The sequence below is a fragment of the Eubalaena glacialis genome, chromosome 8 (assembly GCF_028564815.1).
Source record: "Eubalaena glacialis isolate mEubGla1 chromosome 8, mEubGla1.1.hap2.+ XY, whole genome shotgun sequence".
NCBI classification, from domain to species: Eukaryota; Metazoa; Chordata; class Mammalia; order Artiodactyla; family Balaenidae; genus Eubalaena; species Eubalaena glacialis.
The window spans coordinates 122,627,709-122,644,363 of record NC_083723.1 but is presented as its reverse complement, the minus strand read 5'-3'; the positions used below and the strand labels follow the sequence as shown (position 1 = coordinate 122,644,363).

At 46.3% G+C, this 16,655-nt stretch overlaps 2 protein-coding genes across 11 annotated transcripts in view; both read right to left on the bottom strand.

The window, feature by feature from the left end:
* Positions 1 to 16,250, bottom strand: part of ZNF862 (zinc finger protein 862) — a 32,814-nt gene extending 16,564 nt beyond the window's left edge. For 8 of the 10 annotated variants that reach the window (XR_009701916.1, XR_009701915.1, XR_009701913.1 and 5 more), the window contains exons 1-5: positions 15,987 to 16,250; positions 9,609 to 9,720; positions 8,294 to 8,398; positions 6,084 to 6,781; positions 4,479 to 4,635 (exon numbers count right to left, since the gene is read on the bottom strand). Coding sequence is in view for 4 of the 10 variants with exons in the window: in XM_061198865.1 (XP_061054848.1) it covers positions 4,479 to 4,635; positions 6,084 to 6,781; positions 8,294 to 8,398; positions 9,609 to 9,720; positions 15,987 to 16,010 (1,096 nt within the window). In the remaining 6 variants the exon portion in view is untranslated. Of the gene's footprint in view, positions 1 to 4,478; positions 4,636 to 6,083; positions 6,782 to 8,293; positions 8,399 to 9,608; positions 9,721 to 9,880; positions 10,122 to 15,986 lie in introns of those variants that run through there. The other 2 variants (XM_061198866.1, XM_061198869.1) reach the window with 2 other exon arrangements.
* A 355-nt stretch (positions 16,251 to 16,605) lies between these two features.
* LOC133096690 (SCO-spondin-like) overlaps positions 16,606 to 16,655 on the bottom strand; it is a 43,610-nt gene continuing 43,560 nt past the window's right edge. The window contains 1 exon segment of the mRNA XM_061198289.1: positions 16,606 to 16,634. Coding sequence (XP_061054272.1) covers positions 16,606 to 16,634 — 29 coding nt within the window.

Sequence of the window (16,655 nt, the reverse complement as noted above, 5' to 3'; positions counted from 1 at the left end):
GGCCACTCTGGCACCTTGCCTTGGTTCTTCTCTCTCTAGCTCAGCACGGCCCCCACTTGGAGGCCGTATATGGCCCACCATATAGCAGCTGGCCTCCTAGACATCATATGAGCCATTCTAACTCCTGCTCATCTCATTGAGGGCTCTCCCACTTAGTTTTGCTTTCCACTTAGTGACATGACTTCTTCCCCCAGCTACGTGAGGTCTAGCTGTAGTTGATGACCTCACATGGAGAAAAGACACTGCCCACCTGAAGTGAGCGACCTGCCACTCAGCATATGATGACACCTTTCCTAGTAAAAACGAGGGTTACCAAATAGTCCCTATATTGGCTTTTCTGTTTCTGTTACTGACAAATATTAGTTTCTTAACAGTGGAATGTAAATGAGTTTTCTTTTTTTGCAGGGGAAGCAAGAGACATCACCAAATACGGGCAAAGTTTGAAACCAGAATTTAAAGTACAGAAATAAAAGAACAGTTGGAACTCTACAGAGTGATAAATAGTTCTAAGCAAAAGCAAGTCCACAAAAGTAGAGGTTGACACAGGAAAGCATTAAAAACAACATAAACCTCTTCTTTTCTCCATAATCAAAATGACTGTCCTCTGCAAGTTCAGTCCTATTGAGAAGAGAGCTGGTGAGGCCAAGGAGGCTGTTGACAGGTGAGTGGACCTAACCTGGACACTACCATCAGTTGAAAAGCTTTAGTCGACGCAATTTAACTGCCACACAACCGACAAATTAATATTAAATTTGACTGCATCAAATTGAGACTGTCTTTTTAAAAACAAGTACAATGATTATAAAACCTAAAAGAACAAATCTACTAGTTGTAAATCCTAATAAGAGCAACGGAAGAATTAGCTGGGTTTCCTCAAATGATAAGAGCAAAAGGAAATCAACGGCATGAATGTGCTGCAATGTAGCGTGATGACCACCAGACCACAAAGACCCATGACCTGACCTGAGCTGGGCTGAAGCAACCACAGCCTCTCACCCCAGGGCATCAGCCCCTTTCTGCACCTCAGTTCTCATGGAGGCGGAGGCAAGAGCACTAACAGTGACCTACAGAGAAGGTCTGAGACAGCCAGACCAAACTACTAACCCTCTTGCTAGGGGGATGGGGGATAGGAGTGGAGACTTCTAAAAAATTCTAATACTGCTTGAATTTTTAAATAATCTTATATTATCCTTGGTGCTATTGTTATTTTAATATTAACAACATGATTAGCACAAATCTTGAAACTAAAAGAACTGGAGTCCAATTGGTAATAAACATATACGAAGCAGGAATTTTAGCCGAGTCTAATGCACATGCAATGGGTGGAATAGTAAGAATTTCAGTTTAGCCATTTTCCAGCTAAATGGGTTGGATTCTCAAAGCCGTTGGGCTGTTTTCTCACCTGAAAATACTACTACTACCTGCTGTACAGGTTTGATTTAAGGATTAGAGAGCAGATATGCAAGACACTCAACATAGCCTTTGGTAGGTGTTCAGTCAACAGCAAAGGCGCCTATTATTATTTCCAGACATAAGAATAAAAGAAAACATAAAGGCTTCCTGTAACACCCAATATAAGCAGATCACAGTACTTCAATTAGAAGATAATAAACATTAAAAATGGATGGGAGTGGACTTCCCTGGTGTTCCAATGGTTAAGAATCCGCCTTCCAATGCAGGGGATGTGGGTTCGATCCCTGGTCGGGGAACTAAGATCCCATGTACTGCGGGGCAACTAAGCCCGTGCACCTCAACTACTGAGCCCACGCGCCACAACTAGAGAGCCCACGTGCCACAACTACAGAGCCCACGTGCTCTGGAGCCTGCGGCCACAACTAGAGAGCCCACACACCGCAACTACTGAACCCACGCACTCTGGAGCCTGTGCACCACAACTAGAGAGCCTGTGAGCTGCAACTACTGAGCCCATGCGCCACAACTAGAAAGCCCACGTGCCGCAACTACAGAGCCCATGCACTTTGGAGCCCGCAGCCACGACTAGATAGCCCACACACTGCAACTACTGAGCCCGCATGCTCTGGAGTCCCTGCGCCACAACTAGAGAGCCTGTGCACTGCAACTACTGAGCTTGCACCGCCACAATTAGAGAGAAGCCTGTGTGCTGCAACGAAGAGCTCGCCTGCCACAACGAAAGACCCACGTGCCGCAACTAAGACCCAACGCAGCCAAAATAAATAAATAAATAAATAGGAAGGAAATTAAAAAAAAAAACCAAACAAAAAAAGATATAAAAAAATGGATGGGAGATTTTTTTTTAAAGGCTAATAGAACTTTTCTTGGCTGCAAGAATTATGATGAGGTTTTCTTTTTCAAAAATTGAGTTCACTCCAAGGAGAAGTTCTATTTACAAAAAATAATTAAAAGATAATGCCAAATAATATTAGGTTTTCAATTTTTAAAATACTTGTCACAGGAAGATAAAGTATTGGAGGAAAAAAACCTTGTCAAAGCAAAAATAATAATTAGACAGGTCCACTATATTTCAACACTGTTTTACATCCCAATTATCAGCTTGAGGCCCTTTAAAAGGTTATTTTTAAACGTACAAATCATTTACGTTTGGCCCCAGTTACATCCTCAAGGCTCCTTAAAATGCTTTTATATCTCAAGCATGAAAAATCATCTCAACTGGAGGACAGTTAAAGGATAAAAGCTGGAGACCTAATTAAAGTAGCGAGAAGGACTCACACACATGCAATTCCGTTTCTAGACCCCTGTACCCATTTTAATTCCACAGACAACTGAAGAGGACAGCCCCATCCTCTATAAAGCCGTCCCTAATTCCTGCCCTCAACCCTCAAGCAAAATTAATTACCCTTCCCGTGATTATACTTATTGTTCATCCAAACAACGCTTAACTGAGGCTGAACTGTCCCTTAATTTCCCCAGTTAGTTAAGATTTCCCCACTTCCTAACATACAGAAGTTAAAACGAAAATGCTGCTGTCTGGCTGAACAACCCAAGTCAGGCCCAGGTTGTGGGAGACACACTGTTACACCATTGGTCACCCACCACTTTCCCCATGACTTTCCACAGGGGTCCAAAGGGCAAAGGGCATCACTGCTGTTCACTCCTTCAAAGGAAAACCAGCTTCTTGTAAGCGGGTATGTATTTCTTAAAAATGAATTTCCCTTTCGCTCTCTCTCTCTTTTTATTTTTATTTATTTATTTATTTTTGGCCGTGCCACATGGCATGTGTTATCCTAGTTCCCCAGCCGGGGAGCAAAGCTGGGCCCCCTGTATGGGAAGTGTGGCCTCTTAACCACTGGACCGCCAGGGAAGCCCTCCCTCTCTTTTAAACACTGTCGGTGGTAGTGATGCTCTTTGAAGGTGCACTTGGTACAAGTGCCCTGGCCCAGAACACGATTACAGCACCTCTCCTCATAAAAGAAACAATTTTTCACAGCCTTTCTGAATGTCTGGGGAGCCGTTTAAAAATTGTGAACAGTGATAAAAACATATATCCATATCTCAGCTGCACATGAAAGGGCAGTGTGTAAGCTGGGGATATGACATCAGGTAAGCCACAAATACCCCAATTTCTTATTCTGTAGAAGTCACCATACAGGTCGCTGTCGGAATTCCTAAGTTATGTACAGCAGCCTGTTCTGCAAGGTTTCTGTTACAATATATGCTAGTAAAAAAATAATAAATAACAGCTGTATAAGATGAAAAGTTGTCTTTTTGGTACCACATGAAAATCCTGGGTGTCTGATGGAAAAAGGAGGCAAAGACAAGAAGAGAAGCAGATGCAGGAGAGGAGCCTCTTCTGGGAAGGTAATGAACAGCACATGCTGTTCTTCATTCTCCAGTGCCTATAACCTAGTGACACCCAGGCCGAGACCGCCCACCGTGCTGGCCCCTGATGAAGCAGCCCTGGCACAAAGTAGAGGGCGGAATCCAGGAATCCTCCCGGAGGCCCCTTCTCGCCTCCCTGCCTTTGCTCACGCTGTCCCCACCTCTGACACGTCTAGATGCCTGTCCCTGTGCACCTGGTTTTCAACTCAGTTAAAATATTTCATACTCTGTAAAGACTGTCCTTATCCCTCCCTCGGATGCCTGGCCAAATTAAGTCACTCTTTTCAGCAGCCCCAGGACACTTTTCCTGAATCTCTAATGGAGCTGGTGTTATTTCATAGTTTCTTATTAAAGTGTCTGTCTCTCCCACAAACCTGCCAGCCCCTTGAAAGCAGAGCCCGTGACTCGTTCACATCCATCCAGCACGTAGTAGGCACTCAATAATGTCTGGTGGAAGATGGATGATGGACGGGTGGATGAAGAGGAGATAAAGTACAGTATCCCAAAGCAGGGAGAGTTCTGAGATGCAAAGATATAATCACTCTCTGCCTACGCACAGTGAGAGGGCAGAAATGGGAAGACGGCTACAAGCCACAGCTGCCCTCGTGGGTTCCCATGTCAAGTGACGGTGGCAAACAAAGGTCTACACGGATCTTTACCCAGGGATGCCAACAGCTCATAATTCGTCCGCATCACGTCTCTGTACAGCTCCTTCTGCCGCTTGTCTAGCACGCCCCACTCCTCCCGGGTGAAATACACCGCCACATCCTCAAACACCACGGGAACCTCCTCAAACAGCCCCTCTTCAGAAGGATCCTGCAACAAAGAGTAGCAGTCACTCAATGCTCCTCTCACGTCAGACACCCAGCGTGATACCTCCGGGGTCCTGCTCAAGGCCTGTTTCTCCTGGGAAGCCTGCCGAGAGGCCCCGATGCACTCTGAGGAATTCATTTATCCACCAAAAGTCAAAGAAGCAAATGTGTGTGGCCCAGAATTAGCAGGTAAAAACCAAATGAACCTCAGTGTTATTCTAGAAGGAAGGAATGATCCTTCCTCTTCTTTCCTGGAAGGAAAGGAAAATGCACTGAGGAACAGGGGTCTTGCAGAGCCTCATGGCTGCACCCTGTCCTTTACAGCCCCAAGGGGTGCCTTCTACTCATCCACGACTGCAAAGGTAGCCAGCTGCCTCTAGAAGCCCCTGCTAAGGCTCCCCACCAGGATGGGAAGGAAGAAGCAGTAAAAAAGAACTAAAGATGCTCATATTCAGTGACTAGGTTAACACACACTTTACTGCTAAAGGAATTCAGATTATAAAAGGTTAGACCTGTTTATTAGCTTCTAATACTAAAAACTAGAAGGAACATGAACATGAAGGGAAATAAGCTTTGTCACTTTTCTGGATTCCATAAAAATTCAAGCTTACTCACTTTACGTACGATGTTAGGCACGAGGAATGTCTGAGCTCTTCTCATCGGAATACTAGAGGGGTTACTCAGAATGATTTGTAGCAAAATCCCGCTTACATGGAAGAGTTGAGAAAAGGGGCCAGATCTGGTTACTCAAAGATTCCAATTAATACAGTTTCCTTGCAGGCCAATTTTCCAAAGAATTAGAAAATAAACCTATTTTATTTTACAAAATAAACCTGAGGTGAGAAGTAGAGTCTTTGAGGGTCCACCAGTGCTGCAGGGGGTAGAAGGAAAGCACTGGGCTGGCGGTCAAGGGCTCTGGGGGGAGGTCACTGCCACGAGAGCCCTTGTTCTCTGGCGACGTCACTCCCCCCTAAGTCTTAGTTGTTCCCCAACAAGATGAGTTTAACTAGGTTTGCTCCACCCACCGCATAGCAGCATTAAAAACATTACATAAAAGAACACGTCTGAAGAAACTTTGCAATGTTTAAAAGTGCTACATGATTTCCAAGTTAACATTGAAAAAAACTTTTTCCATTGAATATTTAAGAGCTCTGTGGCTGTTTTGTGGCTGTGGATTATTTCTTGAGTTCTGTGGTCATTCTGGATTCTGGATGAAGATTACTGTTCTGAATTTAGGTGTTCTCTTTATATCAGAAGTTAGAATATTCTGGTCCACTAATTATGTTTTGTTATCTGCCAAAAGGAGATGATGATAGTAGGGCTGTTGTCATAAATAAAGGAGATAATACATGTAAAGCACTTAAAACAACACCTAGCACATTATAAGCATGTCAGCTTATGGTAACATTGTACAGAATCCTTCCCTTTGAGCAATCATTCTAAACATATTACCTGGCCACGGGGCTCAGCAGAGTCATTACACAAAATGCTAACGTCTGAGGAGCCGCGGATGTCATCAGCAATTTCATTTTGCCTGAAATCAGGAACGCAGTCTAGGTACAATGCAGGAATTGCTCCACTCCCTCCAGGGTCCTCCAGGGCAGCTCTTGAGCTGGGCAGGAGCTGGGCCATGTTATCATAGACCCCCAGAGGCCCTGGGGGGTAAAATATGGGATAATCTGCAGTGAAGAGGTGCCCCGGACTGGCCAGTACCTCTCTAGACACATCGTGGATGCTCCGGAAACGGGCTGCCCAGCTGGGGTCCCGAGCTGCCAAGGCCTTGACACAGAGCACATGGGCCTTGCTCTTGGCGTGGTATTTGAGAGTCTCCACCTTGAACGGTCCTGTGTAACCTTCTATTAATCTTGACCGTTTGTCTCTGACGGATGGGTACTCCCGGCAAGCAGAGCAAAAGAGAGTCGTCCGCTCCTCATTCATGACCAACCACGGGAACTGCGCAAACCACGACTTCTGGATGGACCGGGGTCTCAGCGGTTTTCTGCTTCTTCCTGTGCAGTCTCCCTGGATGCTGCCACTCTCTGAGCTGAAATGGGAAGGACAGGCTTTCCTCTGAGGAGGCAGGTAGAGTCCAGCTTCTCTGGCGGGACTTTGCATGTCCATTTCTTCCATGAAGCCCATCTTGTTTTTTCCTTTAGAAAAAAGAAACAAATGGAATTTTCTCTGAAATCCTATAGGTCGAGTCACTGCAACTCACAGAGGTGCTTAGATCCATGGACTATGAAAGCTGGAACCACACCCACAAAGTGACAGCCTGCACCCGTGTTCTCTCCTCTCCAGCCCCCAACCCCCAGGCCCACCTTGCCTAACCCAGAAGAAACCAAATGGGCTTTAAGAAAACAGTTTTTTTTTAAATATAAAGGACAGATATACCTGGCCAAAAAGAGATCTCTGTAATTTGATCTCTGCAACCTAAAACAGTGGCACAATCTTCAGGAGAGCAGACTTATTTATGGATAGGAACACTGAACTAAGAGAAGGTAGGGTTAAAAAGGTAATTAAAGCAAACACTGCAACTCCACACTTGGCAGGAATCCCCCTCTTTGGTACCTCTGCCAGACAGGCATCTGCACTTTGCTCACGTACCTTTAGAGCAAGAGAGCAACCTACCTTCCAGGGAGACAGTTTGGTCCCCAGAGTTTTCCTTGAGCTGCAATCCATCTTTGAGTACCTTCCCCTAAGGAGTGCTACTTCAGCCCTCTCTCACACCACAACCCTTCCAAGAAGTGAAAAATCCCATGACGTCACTAAGACTTTTCTTCTTTAAGCTAAACCAGCAGTTTCTTTATTCACTCCTTGGTTGAAATGCAGCTTAGACAACTCTTAACTCCTCTGGAGCCATTTATTATGCACCAACAAGTTCAGATGCCCAGCGGGCAAGGACTCAACAGTATTTGCTCCAGGCCAATGGACCAGTCAGTCTACGAGACTGTAGCCAATCCCGGAAGCACAAAGCTACTAGTAAAGAGTCAATAGGCTCAAAGTTAAGAGCCAAGCACAGGAAAAACAAACACAAACAAATTAGTATCTGTGAAGTCTAGGGCTCCTTGTGGTCCATCTGAGACAAATCACAAGGGAGAGCAAACTTCCGCAATTCGATTCATGGGGGAACTTGTTCCACCTCCCTTTTCTCCTATAGAAGGGGCTGGGTTAACGCGGTCATCTTACACATCGACAGAGGCCATCTGGCCTGGCTCTGGGCAAGCCAATCCCTGAACAGGACATGCTTATCAAAGGAGGAAAGCAAACATCAATCCCTAGGATTTAGCAGCCATCTGTTTATTCACCCATTCATTCCATGATGGTCTACTACGCAACTACGTGCCAGGCATTGTTCTTGGTACCGGGACTACAGTAGTAAGTAAGACCAAGTCATGCCTTCATGGAACTTAGAATATATAATTATACATAAACATCTACTCTCAGGTAGAAATAAAATAAAGGGAGATGAGAGTTTGGAGAACGACATTGGGGCAGGTGCGTATATCTTAGACGGGGTGACAGCTGGGGGAAGAACAGCATTCGTGTGTAATTGGTGGGGAACAGGGAGAGGCAGAGGATGAGACTGGAGCCTTGGGACCCAGCTTCCTGCTCCCTCCCTCCAGCTAAGGACCCCTCCTCCCGGGGGGCAGGTCTGCACTCACCTCGGTGGAGGCTCAAGAGATTCCTCTGGCCCTGGACATCGGCTAGCCACGGCTCTGGCCCTCGCTCAAATTTGTAGAACAGCTCTGGGTTGGCAATAGTTGGTCCTGAGTCAGGAACAGAGAGAAGCACTATGAGGTCAGATCCAGGTCACACAGGCTAAAAAGGTATGAAAACTATTGGTTCAGAACAGAGGCTCAAACTCAAATGCTGAGCGGGACCAGACAATGATCTGAGGAAACCAGGCAGGGGTGGGAGGCTGTGGATTTGAACCCGGGTGTGGGGTAGCTACTCAACTCCAGGAGGGGCCGCCAGCTGAATACAGGGTCAGCATGGCCAGACCATCCCAGTTTCCAACAGAAGCCAGAAATCATATTTCTATGTGAAAACCCCCCCATGGCGAAATATTGACAACTTATTTAAATATTTTAAAGAAGCCAAAGAAAAGAGATGAAAGAAAGAAAAAAAAAAAGGTGTAGGCCAAATCTGGCCCACAGCTGCTACTTTGCACGTCTGGTTTAAAAGAATGATTGGTTTTCAAACCATTTTTAGTAGACAGTAAGAGCACAACCCCTCCATCCACAGAGAGCTGAGACTGTTACCTCCAGAACCCTTAGGGGTCAAGATGAAAAGAAGCAAAGAAAGGCATGGCGGATGGTCATCAAATTGAAATCAGAAAAGAGTACACATGCATGTACACACGATGGAATACAATCCTGTCTGTCCATGGTCTAGGAAGTCTACCCATAGAAGCAGAGAAAGGACATTCAGAAAATAGAAAAGATGAAAACTACCTACATGGGCACAAAGTTTCAAGCTGTTTTATTTCATTGAACCTCTATGACAAGCCTGTGAAGAAAGAAACCAACGCTTGAAAAGGCTAATGGGCTTGGTCAGTACCATGTGGCAGAGCTGGGACTGAGACCAGATTTCCAGGCTGCAGATCTGATGCTCGTTCCACCACCGCCCACCACCTCCAATGTCCTCCGGGCAATGAAACAAAATCCACCCTGCAGTGCCACAGTCCACAGGTGGGGCTTCCCTTCTGGCACGCTGGGATACTCTGAAGCATCCAGGTCCAGCCTTGACACGCCCAATTTCCCCACTTCTCTTGGCTAATTTAAGTGGAAAAGAGAAAGGGTGATGTGTGAATCCGTGTGCAGTTAAGTCAGATATGGGACTGAGTGGATAAACAGTATAAAGATGCCTGGAAAAAAGTGGTCGGATTCCAGAAAATTCTCAAGTATGTCATAGTCAGACATGGTTGGGAATGGTGACCTAGATGCAGGCAGTGGGGAAGTGAACAGGAGCCCATACCCAGTGGTGCCACCAGCTTGTCAGAACCACAGATCTCCTTCTGTTGCTGACTCAGCAGCATCCACTCCTCCTGAAGCAAATACACCGTGATGTCATCAAACGTCACAGGAGCCTGCAAGGAAAAATGACACCAGCTAAGCGCCAACTTCTTCCTTAGTCTTCCACACCTGAGCTCACAACCACCTGAGGACACCCCTACTCCGGGAACAGATCAGACTGGGGGAGGGGGCATTATCCATCTACATACAAGACCTACACCGCATCACGCTTACCCCTGGGTGCAAGTCACAGTGGGAATAAGACCCGTTCTTCTAGGAACAGCCCCACACTGGAACCAAAGTGTCATAACGAAGGCCAGCTCCGGACTCTCACACTCCTCTCCCTGCACGCTCCTCACCAGCCTGCCCACGGGATCCATTACTTCTCAGCCAGTGCGTCAGCAACAACCAACAGCACTTCTTTTGCAAAATCTTCAACGTGGTAAATCTTCACTTAGGAAGATGTATCTGATTTCTGGAAATAGTCAACCGTCACTGAGAACTATGTCTGTGAATGTGGTCAATTATCAAGACAGGCAAAGCTTTAGAGCTGAGAACTATATTCCATGGGGGCTTATAAAGGAGCTCTGGTCCACCAAAAAAGGGCGAGGAAATTCAGAAAATGTTTTGGGGAGTTCTGGATTAAGATGGCAGTTTTTTTTTTTAAAAAACTCCAAACAAAACACCCTCTAAGGACTTCCCTGGTGGTCCACTGGTTGAGAACCCGTCTTGCGATGCAGGGGACGCCGGTTCAATCCCTGGTCGGGGAGCTAAGATCCCATATGCCGCGCAGCAACTAAGCCCGTGCGCTGCAACTACTGAGCCCGCACACCACAACCGTGCACCGCAACGAAGAGCCCACACACCACAGCAAAGGATCCTGCGTGCCGCAACTAAGACCCGACGCAGCCAATAAATAAATAAATAAATAAATGTTTTTAAAAATTGTTAAAAAAAAAACACCCTCTAGGATGGACAACACAACAAGGGGACAATAGCAATACAATTTTGTTAACTGAAAAGCAGATGAAAAAGTAATAACTGAGCAGATCCAAGAAAATCGTACCCTCACCCAGCAGTGGACAAATGGAGAAACAACCCAATTTACATTGCTAAATCCTCAAAAGACTCAGGATCTGGCAGCCCCAGGAACCTCTGGCCTGGGAGTGAATGCAGTGAGGTTAAAATAATAAGAATTTGAGGGAAGCTGTTCGGAACAAATGCCTGCCCAGATCCCCTACACAGGCTCCAAGATGGCAAGTCCCTCCCTTCCACGTGCTCAGAGCTTCCAGTTAGAATTCTGGTTTTCCACCGTTAAGCGTCAGCAAACAACTGGACTACCAGACATCTGAGGAAAGGCTCTAACAGGTCTGATAGAGATCAAAACAGATAGGAGGTGAGCGAGGGGGAGGAGGAACTGAGGAAATGGATGTGGGGCATGGAGAAAAAAACCTTTAAAAAACAAAACTATCAACAATAGCCTCAGAGAGGTAAGATATTGCAGCCATGAAAAAAGCAGTTATAAAAGAAATAATCAGAAAACAGTCAGAATCTGTTGCTGTTTACCCTTTTAAATTTCATACCATCAACATTTATCAGCTAGTCAAAGAAATAAAAAAATAAATAAAACTATCAACAAAAAGGAAATCCCCGAACCCCAAAGAAAAACACCTTGGGAAATAGCATTCTTGGAGTAAGTATAAGTCCTTCCAAAGTGACAACTCTGAAGGGGACACAGTCATTTCCATTTGTAACAAGTTCTAGTACATTTGTTTAAAATCGCCTGTAACTCTATACTCAAACTTAAAGCACATGAAATATCTACTTTAACTTCAACATAGAAACTTCTTGAGAAAAACAATACAGATAATTCTTATCAGTCACTATTGATTTGTATATTTTAAAATACGTTGAGTATTTTTCTTATGAGTCAATATATGTTTACTGCAGAAAATTTAGACAATAAGCAGAAAAGATGTTTTAAGATCACCCACAATCTCCTTACTGAAAAACAACTACTATTGACATGTGGTATGTAACCTTCCAGTCTTTTGTCTATGAATATGTACGAATGAACAGTCTTAAAAACAAACATGGAATTGTACTGCCAATGTGTATGTGCCAACTGTATGCCAATGTGTCTTTTAAATAACTATTTGCTCTCAGAGTGTCTTTCAAAGCAAAATGTGATTATAATCCCAAAAACCTGCTGCAGGATGGGCTCCACTAAAAACAGGCGGGTAGGGGGCTTCCCTGGTGGCGCAGTGGTTGAGAATCTGCCTGCCAATGCAGGGGACACGGGTTCGAGCCCTGGTCTCGGAGGATCCCACATGCCGTGGAGCGGCTGGGCCCGTGGGCCACAACTACTGAGCCTGCGCATCTGGAGCCTGTGCTCCGCAACGAGAGAGGCCACGACGGTGAGAGGCCCGTGCACCGCGATGAAGAGTGGCCCCCGCTCGCCACAACTAGAGAAAGACCTCACACAGAAACGAAGACCCAACACAGCCAAACATAAATAAATAAATAAATAAATTTCAATAGCTAACCTTTAAAAAAAAAAAAAAAAGCAGGCGGGTGGACAGGGAAGAGGTACACGCAGCATATGGCCTAAGGAGAGCCAGTGTGGGGAGGGGGAGAAAACCCTTGAGATTATATTGAAGGCAGATCCTAGGAGGATGACAGCACTCCAGGACTACAGGGCAAGCTGTTCCAATCAGGGCAGTTAGAGTTTGTGACCAAGGGCAAGCAGGGTTCCCTATTCATTCCCACCCACCCTGTCTTCCTGAGGGAACAGGTGGGCATAATGAAAGCCAACAGACCCATCACTTTATGAGTGCCACAAGGATGAAGAGTACGGCCAGGGCTGAATGTTTAGATAATAAAGAACTGTCTTCCCAACGAGTAACTACACTAACCCTTGCACATCTCCTTTAACCAGTATTATGGCAAGAGCCTTCAGATGACTGCAATGTAAAGAAAACACAAATCTGCTTGAATAAGAGGAATTTCTTACCTACATAGAAAGCAAGGAATATCTCTGGATGTTCTATTTTACTGATTCCCACTGTCGATAAGGTAGAGCTCCGAGTTCTCAGCCCAGCACCAAGTCCCCTGGATCTGAACCTAACTTACCTTCCCAACCTCAGCTCTAGGTATTGCCCCACCTGGAATCTCTACTACAGCCAGATTAGTATAATGGCAATCACTCGGGGACTTCCCTGGTGGTCCAGTGGTAAAGAATCTGCCTTCCAATGCAGGGGACGCGGGTTCGAACCCTGGTGGGCACATTAAGATTCCACATGCGAAGGGGCAACTAAGATAGCGTGCCACAACTACTGAGCTGGCGCGACTCAACCAGAGAGCCCGTGTGCCGAAAACCAGAGCCCACGCGAAAACCAGAGAGAGAAAACCCTCACGCCACAACTAGAGAGAAGCCGGTGCACCGCAACGAAAGATCCTGCATGCCTCGATGAAGATCCCCCGTGTGCTGCAACTAACACCCGACGCAGCCAAAAATAAAATTAAAAAAATAAAAAATTAAATTGCAGCCACTCAACACATCTTGTACCTTTCCTCCCTCTTCATACCCAATCTTTACATTCCCTGACTCTGCCCACTTCCTCCCACTCACTCATCAAGTTTCTACTCACATTCCATCTCTTTCTCGCAAGGGACTTCCTGCCCACCTAGCCCAAGCACTTCTACTTCCCCTGAGCAAGGAAGGCTTTATACCCCTCATGGTGCCTGGTCCACAGGAAGCCTATGCTGATCATCTTATTTTATAACCGCCTTCACCATCACCACCCCTTTCCCCACCACCACATTATACAGAAAATACTTCATAGGCATTTAATTCATTTTTTCATTCAACATATTCTATTTGTTTCTGTGTGCTTGGAGATCCTAAGTTATAAAAGACACTATCTCTATTTGTCAAGGAGAAAAACCCATCAGGAGGTGACAGACAACTGTGATATAGGTGCAATAATAAAACTGGGTCAAGAGGCAAACGAGAAGGGAACGATCACTTCTAAGGGGGGTGGGGTGCCAGTGGTGGCTAGGAACCAGAGATGTTGAGGCAATAAATACATACACAGTAAATACTCCTATTTGGCAGCAACAACAATAGTCTCCCAGAGGGCACATGAGGTGTCAGACTGCAGTGTTCTTCACAGCATCCACACCTATAGCAAAAGGGCTCCTGTAGAGATGCTATTTTGAGTCATTCATTCAGAAAATACTGAGAACCTATTACATGCCAGATACTGCTCCACTAGTCTAGCTGGGGATAGAGCAGAGAGTGAAGTCAGCAAACAAATAAATGTGAGAATTTTATATAGTGACAGGGCTGGGAAGAAAATAAAACAGGATAATGGGTTAGAGTGATGGGGAAAGGTCTTTGTCCTCTATCCATTATTCTGCCAATGGCAAGCAAGATACCCCACACTTAATCCAATAGGCTAAGACTGCTTTTAGTTAATAAATATCACAAAATAGTATCAAAGGAAGATTCTAATAATACCCCAAGCTACTACCTCAGGTGGACCCCCAGTCTTCCAGCTTTGAGAGAAAAAAGTGATATTCAGAATGGAACTTTAGAATAGCACAGCTATTCCACCCAGGCCTTAGTTATTGTCACTCATCTGCAATACCTCTTACGCTGCTAGTTTGTTTTGCAATTACTTTATTTCATCTTTGGATAACATTCTCATTCCCTAGGTTAAAAAACTGATGTACCTGGGAAGGGTGTCCTTTTGAGACACCCTACAATCACGATTAGAATCAAGGGTGAAATTTCCAGTCCCCAGTGTTTTCAATTAGTGGTTGGGCCTGAAAAGGACATAAAATTTCTCCTCCACCTCCCAAACTATTTGTATTTCATTCTTCTCACACCAAAGGCTAAGAAAGCCTACAACTGAACAGAATACCTTGAAATCAACCTCAAATCACTAATTCCAATTTTCAGTGCCAATTGTTTATAGCCCTTCTTCTACTGCATTTTGCTCCCCCTCTGTCCAAATTCAGGTTCAGTCTAAACTAAACCTCAGGATATTACCTGAGGGTGTGAGCCATTTCCTTTACTTTTTTGGTATCCCCTAAAGTGCTTAGCATGAGGCTGGCATGCTGTTCACCTTCAATCTGTCTCTGGTTAGGTTCTGTTGAGCTGTATTGTCTTGGACTGTTCATAGGTTGTTTCATCTGGAAAATGCATCACTGTAGCTTGTGGAGAGGATGGAATACGGAAGAGACGATTAAGCAAGGAGTAACTTCTTTTGTAATTCACAGTTCTTCCCAGTCTTTCCAGGAAAAAGTACAGCATCAAAATAATCTCACTATCCTTTCTGTCTTTTGTCTGTTGGACAACCCTTCCAGGCTTGTCCATGTTATTAAAGTGAAAACTGCAGGAAAGCTCCTGGAGGAAAGTAGTCATTTCATATTTATTCTTGTACTTCCAGCATCTCCATCAACTTAAATCACCGATCACAAATGTTTATTAAATGAGCAATTTTTTTTAAAGGACTCAGTACGCACTCGAAAACGTTTGTTGAGGAGATTCCTTTTGTGCCAAAAAAGAAACAATCCTCAAGAACTGGTATCAAAGAATATCCAGAAAGATCTCGGTCCCCAAAGGCTGCCAATGTCTCCGAATCAAGTGCCTGCGACCACGCTCATCTTTGCTGACACTGACTCCGAGCTCTAGCAATCCTGCCAAACCCACTTAACTCTACCTTCAAGCACTTTCCCCCACCTTTTCTTCCAATTCACAGCCTCTTGCCCAAAGCCTGAAGCAAGTTTATGAAATTTGTTTCTAAGCAATACTCAGAAACTCCACGAAGTAGATAAGCTAGAAACAGAAATCGGCAAGAAATATGCCAGATGCCTTGTCTTTTTCTTCTCAGCCCTTTCTTGAGAAGGGGGATCCAGGCAGGGCCAAGCCCTCATCCTGCCTCTCGGTGATCCCTATGCCTGGCTCCCAGTGGGGTCCGATCCAGCCTCAAAGTCTTAAAACACGCTGGGCCTCTTCCAAACGCCAGTGGTGGTGTGGGAAAATAGGAAGCACTTCCGCACTACTACACTGAGCGGGTCACCCACCCGGCGTCAACCGAGCGGCGGCTCGGCGGGGGGCTGCTAAGGCCAGCCGCGTGGGGAGGGAGAGGAAGGCTGCGCGGGACTCGCCCGGAGTCGGCCGCCCAAGTGCAGAGGAAGAAGCGGGCGAGCGGGCGAGTCCTTCCCTGCAAGGCTGGCTCATCTGCGAGGACTCCGCCCGTACCGCCCGCCTCGCCCAGATCAGGGATCCACGGGAGGGGAGTGCGCGGCCCCAGAGCCCTTCCAGGCCTACCTTCCCCGACTCCCTGGGCTCCATGGCCCTGCTTTCGGTGGCCCGTGCTGACCCCGCCACGGCCTCCAGGCCGCCCCCTCCCCCCGCGGCCTGGCCTGAGGATGCCGTAGCTGTGACCACCTTGGGGACCGGGACCCCCGGAAGGGAGGGCGCCCCGGCGGGGAGGGAGCGCGGCCCGGAACCGGCTGTCCCTGGTCAGAGAGGGCGGTGGCGCTCGCGGAGCCAGGAGGGGCGCGCAGCTGGTACTTGCGTCGCGCCGAGCGAGCCGCTTTACGGCAGCAGCCTAGGCCGAGGCGGCGGGGCATCATGGGAAGCGCGGTCCAGGCTCGGTAAGCGGCTCCCAAAGCTGCTATTGCTCCGGGAATACGGGGTCCCGATTGGACGAAGCAGCTAGCTCTCCGCCCTTCCCGCCTCCCTCCCCCGGCGATGGTTACTAGGTAGCGTACCCACGACGCTCTCCCAGGTCCTATAGGAAGGGCAAAGTATTCTGATTGGGCTATAAGATTGCTCGTGCTTGCGTCTATTCCCTCGCATTTTTAGGGCCAATGTCAACCTTGAAGATTCCAGACTGTATCTAATCAAGGAGGTAAATACTTTTTGTAACATTCATTCAAAAACATCATTGGTTGCCTGTCATGTTGCCAGGCACTGTGCAAAGGTTTGGGAATG